General features: G+C 37.6%; 1 protein-coding gene across 5 annotated transcripts; it reads left to right on the plus strand.

Moving 5' to 3' along the window:
• The first annotated feature begins 1562 nt into the window (after nucleotides 1-1562).
• LOC102078279 (uncharacterized) lies at nucleotides 1563-10275 on the plus strand. Of its 5 annotated transcripts, XM_025911571.1 has the most exons (7): nucleotides 1958-2202; nucleotides 3259-3313; nucleotides 3591-6400; nucleotides 6495-7473; nucleotides 7849-8016; nucleotides 8406-8501; nucleotides 9062-10275. In XM_025911571.1, exons 4-7 carry the CDS (start codon nucleotides 6505-6507, stop codon nucleotides 9377-9379), a joined length of 1551 nt encoding a protein of 516 aa, XP_025767356.1. In that variant the 5' UTR covers nucleotides 1958-2202; nucleotides 3259-3313; nucleotides 3591-6400; nucleotides 6495-6504; the 3' UTR covers nucleotides 9380-10275. The 5 variants fall into 5 exon arrangements, with proteins under 5 accessions (XP_019221141.1, XP_025767354.1, XP_025767355.1 ...); XM_019365596.2 differs by lacking the exons at nucleotides 1958-2202; nucleotides 3591-6400 and adding an exon at nucleotides 1563-1852; XM_019365595.2 differs by lacking the exon at nucleotides 3591-6400.
• Nucleotides 10276-12035: the final 1760 nt, after the last annotated feature.

Genomic DNA, 12035 nt, shown 5'->3' on the forward strand with positions numbered 1-12035 from the left:
TTGTGCTAATTGCAAATGAAGGCCAGTTAAGGTCAATGCAGGTGTGATGGTTTGAATTTCACCGGCGCATTTTCACATCCTCAGCAGCATTTTCTTGTTCTTGTTTGATAAGACATGCATATTCAGAGATAAAAACAAATGCTGTTAAGGTTTTTGGAGAAGAATGGGAGAATGGAGGCACTTTGTCAACAAAATCTCATTTATTTCGTTAATTACCACATTTACTTCGCCAATTACTATGCTGACATGCCTATGTATTTTGAGTGCCATAAAGACTCACAGAGCTGCATGCATCACTCTAACACATGAGCACATTTTTTTAATGGTTTTGTCAATTTGATATGTTGAAGACTTTACAGGTTCCTGTTTGCTACAAAATACTTCTCGTTCTCTTTATTGTGCATATTTCTACCAGATTAGACACTTTACTGTCAGAAAAACAAATGTCTTAACACAACAAGGTTAGATTATAGCTGTGATGATAAAGTGATTCTTACCAACATCCATTCACAACTCCATTCACAACTACCTTTATCAGCAGGTGTAATATGCATGCAGCTACATATGGCAGAATCAGCAGCTACCTTGACTACAGCTTGCACAAACATCTGTTACAGGGTAAATGAGAAAACCTGCATAACATGGACCCATAGAAGATAAAGTTATTTAATATGTTTTGTGAAAAATCGTAGGACAATTAAAGTTTTAATTTCCAAAGTACTGAAAAGCTTTAGGATGCAAGGGCAATGTGTCAACAGTAATCCTTTCTCTAAATCCAACCACGAAAAGCTGTTAGGCACAACATTTACTGACATCTACCATGTACAAATTTCTAGAAGATCTGCATTAAATATTCATGTTTTTATAGCAACCAAACCAGACATGTGGTTTGCACATCACAAGAATTCTTTAAGGTTTGGCTGAGTATTAAAAGGAACTGATATGGAGGCGTGGATCATCTTTTATGGTATACTACACCTGATAAACCAAGGAGTCAAGGCTGGTTTTGAGGAGGTTTTAAAAACAAAGGCACAAAAATGAATGATTAAATAATAAACACTAAATATAAAGAAACTCTTCAGTCATCAAGGGAAAGCCTAGGTCAGGCCCATGGAATTAAGCAGCTACCACATGCTGTTTTCAGCAGATCTGAACCTGCAATGAATTTTTAACTTTCATGGGAACTATTTCTTTATTCCCCCTCCTGTTACATTTGTTATTATAGTTAAGACATAGACACACAACATACTGACTCCCCTAGTAAAAAAATTCAAGGTGAGTCACAGCCACAAGGTTTCTTGTTTTGCTTTAAGTGATCCTAAAAATAAAATATAACATAATAAAAATAAGCTAAAATAAAATAAAATAAAAAGACTGATCCAGATTTTATAACATTTGGCTAAAAGACACATGTAATCTTAAATGTTGCTTTGACTTACAACTAAATATATAGTTTTTTGTCCTTTTACTGAACCACGTATCCTCCTGAAAACACTGTAATCCCTAACAGTTGTTCTAGCTCATAACTAATAAGCTCATAACACTTAAATGTCGTTTTGTAGTTGAGCGAACTATAAAGTATTGAGCTCTGTTGGCTTTTATGCAACTTTAATTGAATAGGGCTCAATATTTTTTAGCTAATTTGTTTGGAACGCTCAAAAAGTTTAAGAAGCATATATTAGTGACGTTCTGGTGGGTGGAGTCTTGTCGCTCCCTCAGGAAAGCTGAGTCAGCCATCTTGAATTTACCTTGATGCGGGGAAGATTTGGCCAGCCCATGTGGATTAAGAGTCCCCAACTTCAACCCACCACGACCACCACCTTATTTTTTTTCATCAACTGCCCTAAATTTGGTAAGTCTAACGTGTTTTTGCTTTGTTTCAATTTAATTTCGATAAACATTCTTTTTTAATTTTTACTGGAAATATATTCGTACTTTGTGCACAGTGAGTGTTTGTTATAAATAAATTAGAATCCAAGTAATTGTAATTTTAGAAGTTTTCGAATGTGACAAATACATAATGTTATTTCAAATTACAACGGTGTAACGTTTTGGCGGTTTTCCGTGGGGGACAACATTTCCCATAATGCATTGTATTCTTGCCCGGGAAGTTGACGGTGGCAGTTCTAGCTTCATGCGTTTGAACTTTCTACTGTCCGTTTCTACCGGTTGTCGTATTCGCCGGTAATGCACGTGCGTATTGTGAGTATACTTATTTCAATAAGTGTCCGTGTTACACAGTCAGTAGTTTACGCTGTTGAGCTATGTGTGTGTGCTAGCATGAAACGAACAATGCTAAACAACACGAGTGTGTTATCATGATGGTAATTAGACACGTTTGTATTTTTTCGTAGTCTCAAATATGTGGTTGTGAGATAATCTCGAAATCCTTTTAACAGTTTAGAGGGGTATTCCACTAAGCGAGCTCTACAAGTCAAGGCTTGCGGAAAAATGCATCGCCTGATTCAGCCTAACATTACACACTGGTCGAACTCGGTGCTACGAACGAAGTTCAGCTAAATTGTTCGCGCTAATTCGACAAGGCTCAACCAGCCAGACTGAGGCGCCTCCTTGACACCTTTAAGCCAGACCCTATCGATCTTTGCTAGATAAATTGAAATGAAATGAAAATAAAGAGCCGCGTTCTGCTCCCAGGCTAAGAAAGAATCATTGATGCAGACTGTGCGGATCACAAATACTCCCTAACCTGTAAGGCAGGGGTGTCCAAACTTTTTTCACTGAGGGCCACATACATAAAAATATAGGAGGGGCTGGGCCACTTACTAGAAATTAGGTATATAACCTTAACTTTAGTGTATTAAAGTGTATTAAAGATCACAAAATCACTTAAAAGTGGTCGAATATGTTATATTGTTGAATATAATTAAAGACAAAACTGCCTTCATCACAGCTTTCCATAAATGGATCTTTATTGATTCATTCAGAAAAAGCTTTGGTAGCTCATTCTCAGAACAGCAGCAGATTACTTCTTAGACAGAAGATTTACAGCACAGAGAAAAAACAATAAAGGGGAAAATAGGACGGGTAAATTTCAAGTTTGTTATTTAAGTTATTAAGCTTAGCAACACACCTATTAACATTAGTTTGAAACGGTTAACATTAACAGACTGAACTGGACTTAATAACAGGAGTGCATATAATCTTAGTAAATTATTGTGGTGAGTATCAGCTGTGTGCTGTGTAAAAAAAATATTTTTGAACATTAATAAGTCGTCTTTGTGCACATATTGTTTACAGATATCAGACTGCAAAGAGCGCTACAGAGAGTCAACATTTCACCAGTTGTCAGTGGGTGAGTTTTATAATTTGTGTCCTAATTTAAATAAAAAATAAATACAAAGAAACTAGAGAATTTTGCCCTGAATTATTCAAAATTTTTAGATTTTTTTGCAACAGAACAGACAAAATTAAATTACTGTGTGAACTTGTTGGCATAATTATGTTCCACCTAATTTAAAAATGTACACGCATTTTAAGTACAATGCGTGTAAACAGTGCATTTTGAAAAGCCAAAAGTGCAAACAGGGCTGAAATGGTTTTGACTTTAATTGCAAATATTTTAATTGCAGGGGTGAAGTTGGCCCAATGGAGTGGAAATGCAAGTTGTGTTCTGCAACTTCAAATACTCGGGGACAATTATTTTGGCACTACACTGTATTGCATACCCAATATTCACGAGTGTCCCCCCTGCCATGTCTCTATGACAGTTGCATTTGTACTTTTCCATCATTCGAGGCAATGAAAGCTCATCTGTCAAGATCACATAATGATTCACATAGAGTTGATGCAACTGAAGGAGCATGTGGTTGTTTTATATGTCCTTTGTGTAACTTCACACAGCCCTTTTCTGAGGGAATTCTGTTTGGTCATTTGAGAAGTCATTTACGAAGTCATGAGATGGTACCATGCCCATTCAAAAACTGTAATTACAGAACAAATAGTTACTCAGCATTTAATGCACACAAAAGTAGAAAACATAGTGGTGATTCAGGCTTTGGTGAATGTGTTGTATTGGCATACAACGATAGCGCCCCAGAGCTAGTTGCAGCAGAAAGTCTTCGGGAACCTGCTGAAACTCACAGTCCAGGGTCTGCAGACACATTTGATCTCGATGAGATAAACAGTCAGTGTGACCCAGACATGTTAAAGGCCCAGCTGAACCATAACTTGGCATCGTTATTTCTAAAGATGCAATCTATTCTTCATGTGTCAGACATGGCATCTCAGGAAATAGTGGAACATTTGACTCAGATATTTTTATTGTCCCAACCGATACTCAAACATGACATCAGAGAGGTCTTAGAGAGTCATGATATCACTGTCAGTGAAGCAATTCTAAATGAGGCTGTCAGTACTGTTATGGACTGCAATGTTATTGTCAGTGCCACAGCTAAGGGGAAGCAGTTATCCTCAACCAAGAGAAGGAAAACCTTCATTGAAAATAATTACCCTGTGGTAAAGCCTGTACAGTATCTGCTACAGCCAGGACACACAGCAGTACATGTTCCCATTCTCAAAATGATACAAAAAATCTTCAGTCATACAGATATTCTTGATAAAATTAAAGAAACAAAGGTAGCACAAAACGGTGTCTATGTAAGCCACCAAGATGGTTTGTACTTCAAAGAGAACACATTCTTGTCTTCAGATGAGTTCAAAATAACACTAATTTTGTACATTGATGATTTGGAGATAGCCAATCCACTTGGCACATCGCGCAAAATACACAAAATCTGTTCAGTATACTGGATGCTTGCTGATCTTCCCAGTAAATACCGATCAGCCTTGCATGTGATTCAGCTTGCTGCTTTATGTAAAGTGGCTGACATCCAGACATTTGGGTATGAAAAAGCACTTGGTCCTTTGTTGAGAGACCTCCGTACCCTTGAACAAGATGGGATATTCATTGAGTCTATTGGTAAGGTAGTTCAAGGAACAGTCATGTGTGTGGTGTGTGACAATCTTGCAGCCCATGAGTTGGCAGGCTTTTCAAAGTCTTTTAGAGCAGAACACTTTTGCAGGTTCTGCAATGCAACACAAGTTAAACTTCAGACTCATGAAGTTGCAAGCGGCGAGTTCAGTCTTAGGACAAAAGACAGCCATAATAGTGATGTGCATGCCGTAATGCATGGGGTCAGTCGGAGTCAAAATGGTGTTCAGGCAGATTGTGTCCTGAGACAGCAACTAGAGCATTTTCATACTGTCACTGGCTTTCCACCTGATGCCCTCCATGATCTTTTGGAGGGCATTGTGCCCACAGAGCTCGCCCTGTGTATTGGAGAGATGATCCGTCGCAAATACTTCACCCTTGAATATTTGAATGACAGAATTCTGTCATTTCCCTACCAAGGAACAGACAAGCTTGAGAAACCTCATAAAATACCACAGAGCTTTGCTTTAAAGAAAAGCATTGGTGGTAATGGCCATGAAAATGCCACATTGCTTAGACTGCTCCCTTTGATTATTGGAAATGCTGTTCCTGAAGAGGATGGGATATGGACTGTGCTAATGGACTTAAAAGAGGTAGTAGAGTTATCACTGTCCTCAGAATTCACAGAGGAGTCCATCCAGTATTTACAGTCGAAGATCCAAGATCATAGACAGATGCTGAAAGAAGCCTTTCCAGATTTCAAACTCCGTCCTAAGCATCACTACATTGAACACTATCCTGACCTTATACGTCTTTTTGGGCCCCTTGTACACTTGTGGACAATGAGGTTTGAGGGAAAACACAGTTTTTTCAAGAGAGTTGTACACGATACACAAAACTTTAAAAATGTGTTAAAAACACTCGCCGACAGGCATCAGTACCTGGTAGCATTTCATCTCAGTGCCTCAGGATTCTTCAGACCTCACCAGCAAGCATCAAATGTCTCCTCTGTACTGGTATCAATGCTTCCAGATGTTGCAAAGACGTATGTTAAACAAATAACAGCAAGCAATGTTATTTACAGCACATCAAAGATCTGTATTGATGGAACTGATTATAATGTAGGAATGTTTTTGTCTGTTGGACAAGAGGGAGGACTGCCTAAGTTCTGTAGAATTGAACAGGTTCTCCTGGTTAATAGTAGTGTTGTCTTTCTTTGCCAAAGGCACATATCGCACTACATTGAACACCTGAGATCTTACGAACTTTTCCCAAATAATCTGGCTGTTCACACCCCATCAGAGCTAAATGACAAAACACCTCTCTGTGCTTACAACGTAGATGGAAGATTGCTCTTGACACCAAAACGTTTCATATTATTACAGTGAAGATTTGTTGAAGCAGGTTAACAGCTGACTTCAACATTCTCTTGGAGCTGTCCTGAGCAGTGGGTCCATGAATAAACTGCCTCACTCCAGCAGGTGTCCTTCCATACTTCCCATTGTTCAAGTGAGGCTATGGACTCGTGTACATTGTTTGTATCACCTTTACTCTCCATAAAAATTAATGTTTGTTTTTTTTCTTTTCTTTTTTTTCCCCCTAGGAACTAAAAGATGGCTGCTGCCCAGAAGCATGTGCTGCGTGTGTATGTTGAACGAGACACCGCCCTGAAACTTACTCTACTTGAGCGACCAAAGTCAGTGGAGGAGCTGAAAGAAATAATTCAAGAGAGGTTCAAGCCAAGACTGGATGGGGACTTTAGCCTTCACTATGAGGATCCGGACTTTGATGGTGATCTTTGTCTCCTTGTGGACATCCAGGAGTTACCAGAGAAGGGTACATTAAGAGTTGTCAGACCTGAAAGCGACACCTTCTCTACTGCATCTTCTGACACAGACATACTCCCACATGTACCTGCGATACAGCGCCAGAAGAGTTGGCCTGATGAATTTGTTGTTCCTAGTTTTGGTTATGAAATGGATCATATACTAGAAGAAGGAAATCGAGTTTATGAAGAATCAGGAAAATTGCTGAAGTTAAAGAGATCACAGAAGAGTGAAATCCTTAAAAAAATGGCAGAAACAATCTACAGTTTTAAAGCATACGCACATGACAAGGAATTGGCAATGACTGCTCAAGCTTTGATTAGAGCTCATCCATGTCTCAGAATGACAGCTGGTGAAGACGGGGCGTTGGGATGGAAACGCCACATGGGGTACAAGCTTGCATCTTACCGTAACAATCTGGCCAAAGCTGGGGTTGCAGAAGTAGCCATCAACACAGGGAGGCGGAGCCGAAACAACCCCAACAATGATCACCCCCATCAAAACATAAAGAAAGCTCGAAAAGCTGAGGTCAACTACATCACCAACCTACCGAAGGATCAAACCCCAGCCTCTCTGGAAAAAATGAGAGAACAGATCATGCATGAAGTCGAAAAGACTGAGAGAAACTACTTAGTCATAGGCAAGCTCATGGACACAACCTATGCCCTACGTCGCCAAGAAATTGTTGGAGCTGTTGTAGCTCCACGAGTGAGAGACGTCGTGGACAGATGGCCAGCCCTACTTATGGAGTCACAGGTAAAAAAAAAAAATGTGTGTGTGTGTGTATATAGATGTCTGTCTGTCTCTTTACTGTTCTCCCAGTTTTTAAAAGTCTACATTTTCAAACAATTTACCAAAAAGCAAATGGCAGATGTAAAATGACAACACATCACTCTGTGACGGGTTTTTTTTTTTTTCCCCCCCATTCACAGTAAACAAAGTCTCTAGAAGTTTATTTATTTAAATTTCCTTTAGATAACATTACAAAGAATGACGAATAACTTTCTATTTTGGCCTTGGTTCTGACTAGAATTTCTCTGGTTTTGCTAACCTGAGAACTTTTTAAAATACATTCACAATTCTGTTCCTAATTCATCTTTGTTCATTTCTGTGTATTTCTGTCATGTACAGATGGTTGCAGAGTTCCACCGAATCAACAATGTTAACCTGCGCACTCAATTCTACAAGGAGCTGGACAGACACACGCCTAGACTCATCACTTTGTTCCGAGACAAGGCCATCAAGACTGGCAAGATTGCAGAGGAGCTAGCAAAGCTCATGAGAATTTATGACATTCGGGTAAATTTTTCATTTCACATGATTCAGAATTACATTAACAGATGGTTTGTACACAGCTGTAAGAAGCCATAGTGTCAATTGCTTCAACTGTGCCCCGAGATTAAGTGATTATGCCATGGATACAAGATTGTCATTTTAGGAGAAGGACATCTTGACAAAATCTATCCTATCAAAATATTCAAAAAAAAATCCAAAATACTGAATTTACCATCTATGGCTAGGGTAGGGTAGGGTTACCCTTCTAGATTGACAAGTTTAGCCCGTTACACAAAAAAGTTTGGACACCCCTGATCTATAACAATGACAATCAGAACATGGCTATCCAACACTTTGTTTTTACTCTTCATTTGTGTAAATACTATTCTAATAGATATTGTATGTTCATCTAGGAACAGCATGATGTAAATACAAGACGGGCCCTCGTCCTTCGTGCACTTCCTGTGTACCTGCGTGAAGATGCCTCCACGTTATTCAGGACTTGTGATGTAAGTGTACTGGCCTCAGCATCAACCCCTTTGCCTAGCTGTTCAGTCGAACATATGACATCGCTCAGAACTCAAGGAGAACCAGGGTATATATCAGGAAGGAGGTTTAACACAGTCCTCATCTGACTTGTTTTCTCCCATATATCAACTATTGTTGAATAAGATTGCAAGAAGATTGTTACGCATAAACCAGAAAACATGAAAATAGTTGAAAGATTATTAAACAAAAACAAATCCACAGATAAAAACTCTCTCCCTTTTAAAATTCAAGTGTTCTATTTTTTTGGAGGTGCCATGTTGTGGTCAGAGAAATGTTTGGTAAATAACAAAAACAAATATCTTGGCATATATTTATTATTGAAAACATTTATTTAAACATATGTATTGAAACCAAACCCAAATTAAGATTATTGTAATGCATCATGATGTATCAAATTAAATCGTTGACATTATAATCCTAAAAGAAACGTGCGACTTATGAAGATTCACACCTCTAATCAATAGCATGATTTGTGTCCTTGTGGGGCTGAACTCATTCTTGTATTATTTGTGTTTTGCAGTCAGCAGATGGTCCAGACCTCACTGACACTCCTGTGGCTCTGCTGACAGTTGTCACGGATGACACTACTGATTCGGCCCTCTTCAGTCCCGAAAGCATCTGCATTGTCGTTGAGGATGAAATACTTGTGAATGGTCCCACAAATCTGGCTGACTCATTTCTCCTGCTCTTTGGGTACATCTATGCACTAGACCTACAATACCCAAAGAAACTTGAGCTTACATTCACATTTATCCAGAAGGTTGTGATGTGCCTTGAGGACAACAAACCACTGAAAGGGCGTCTACTGACGCTGAAGAATGATTTGTTCAATGAGTGAATCACTCAGAATGGACTACTTGTTGAGCTGAGTATTGAGGAAGCTTTTTTGTTTGTTTGTTTTTTTTCCTAATCATTTGGCTTTTCTACTTCAAATTTAAAGTGAATGACTGCTCATTTTGTGGAATATTCATGTTTAACGTTGTGTTGCCTAATACCTTAATGCACTACCTGACGTTTGTTCCCAGTTATGTACAGTTGTATAAACCAGTACAAATCTGGATTCCTCATTTCTCCTGCTTTTTGGGTAGTTCTGTGCAGTAGACCTACAATACGCAGACTCTCGAGCTTTTATTCACATGTATCCAGAAGGTTGTGATGTGCCTTGAATACAACAAACCACTGTTAGGTCGCTTACTGATGCAGAAGAATTTGTTCAAGTGAATCACTCGGAATAGACAACTCGTTAAGCTAAGTATTGAAGGTTTTTCTTGTTTTGTTTTGTTTTATTTTTAACCATTTTTTACCATTTGCCTCTTCTACCTCACATTTAAGATGAAAGACTGTTCAGTTCATGCACTATTCATGTTTAATGTTCTGTTGCCCAATACCTTAATGCACTGCCTTGATGTTTGTTCCCTATAAGTACAGCAGTGGAAACCAGTACGGTTTTTTATGTATTTTTAAAAAAGAAAGTGAGCTGCAGCTGTCAAGGTACAGTAAGTGTTAAATGCCTCAATGTTCTAATAGCTGCAATTGCTGTTAATACTGAAAATGTTGAATTTTAGACTTGAGATGGAGACCCTTGGAGTCTTTTTCTCTTGTTTTATTTATGAAGCACTTTTTTATGAGTGAGCTCTGTTGTTTGTGCCTTTTTAAAAGCACATTGTGTTTAATAAAAAGTTAAATTGTTAGTGTTGTTACTTTCATGTTTTCTAACACTTTTAGCTGATTATAATTTACTGGGCAAACAGTTTAGAATTATTTGTAAGTGTATTTCCCACAGTATTTTAAAAATATTGAAGATTTTAAGTTTTATTTCCCACATTATAAGTTAGAAAATATGAAAAAGTTTGAGTTTATTTCCCACATCGTATGAGTTGCAATATGTAAAATATTTTGGGTGTATTTTCCACCTTAATTAAGTTGAAAAATATTGAACATTTTGAGTTTATTACTCCCTAATTATAAGTTAAGGAATATCAACATTTATGAGTTAACATTGAGGTAATTTAAGGCAACTGCAACTATAATTTTTATTTTAGTTAAACTTAAAACTTTTAAAAACATCACTAAAAAATTGTTGTGTAATCTGTTACACAACAATTTTTGAGTTCTGTGAACTTATTAGGTTTTACAGTGAACCGAGGAAAAAAAGAATCTTACACTTTAACTTTTTTTGTAATTTGCTGCCTAAAAGAGGCCACCCAAATACATGAGATATCATTGGAAAGGCCACAATGTCCTCTATTGTGCTCAAATAAGTCAAAAGATATAGACCAAAGACAAATGTCCATTGCAGAGGACATAAATGAGTAGGCTGGGTTTTAAAAGGATGTAGTATAGCATGACAGTGAGCCATGCAAGAGTGAGCGAAATGAGAACAGTGGAGCTAATTGGAAAATGAAAAATAGATCATAAAACAGATAAACACAAATGTTCTGTACACCCCTGCCATGGACCCATGTGCTGTGTGGGCCCACAGTAGCATGCACACTATTGTCCTTTTTAAAATTCTGTCAACATAGCCTGTTGGCTCTCCCCAAACATCAACTTTAAAAAGTCATCCACTCTTTTCCAATTATAGTGGCGCATACGGATAAAATTTTGACACTAAAAAGAAACTTTCCAGCCTCAACACAATGTTTGAGGTGAATTGAGAATGTGAATGTGCTCGTTGACAGCACAGTAGTCTGCAGTTTTTAGGGGTGGTAAAAATATAGACATTCTTCACTTAAGTTGAAGTACAGATACATGTGTTAAAAAGTACTCTGGTAAAAGTTGAAGTGCTGATTCAACTTATATACTCAAGAAAAGAAGTTAACTGTACTTTTACTGGGTACAGTAAAAAAAAAAAAGTACAGGCTGTTAAATGTACTTAAGTGTTTATGTAAATGTATGTTTTGAGGGAACATTTCTACTAGGTATTTTTATGCAAAGGGAACTAAGCCTTGGGCTGACATGAAAATAAAAACTTTGCTTTTACTGTTTGTTGTTGCCTACATTGTAGCTGTGTGACTTTGCACACCTAAACTGATACATGAGATAAGTTTACTCATTTCAGAATCGCAACGCACAGTAATTTATTTTTCTGAGCTCCAGTAGATTTTCTTTGTGTACTCTGTGATCAACTGACCTATACTGCTGCGCTGAGGTTTAGTGCTCTTTGTGGATTTTTACAAGTCAGTTCATTAAGATATAAGCAGATGTTTCTTGTTAAGTTATCTTGGCTGATTTCCATCATCTGTCCTGACACTATGCTGTTTATGCTGTCAATATATTAGACCATATAAAGCTGGTATAAAGGTGGAATTCAGTGAATGAATCTAAGCATCATCAGCTTAAATTTCAAATTATTGAACAATAATAATAATTAAGAAAAAGAATTAAATAGATATATAATATCATGCCTTTTAGCTGTTAGTGGCTCAGAGTCAAAGTAGACATTTATTAGTAAAATATTCATTTTACTCAAATTTTTCCCTTCCTACTTATGT

This window comes from Oreochromis niloticus, linkage group LG2, assembly GCF_001858045.2.
Source record: "Oreochromis niloticus isolate F11D_XX linkage group LG2, O_niloticus_UMD_NMBU, whole genome shotgun sequence".
Classification (NCBI taxonomy): Eukaryota; Metazoa; Chordata; class Actinopteri; order Cichliformes; family Cichlidae; genus Oreochromis; species Oreochromis niloticus.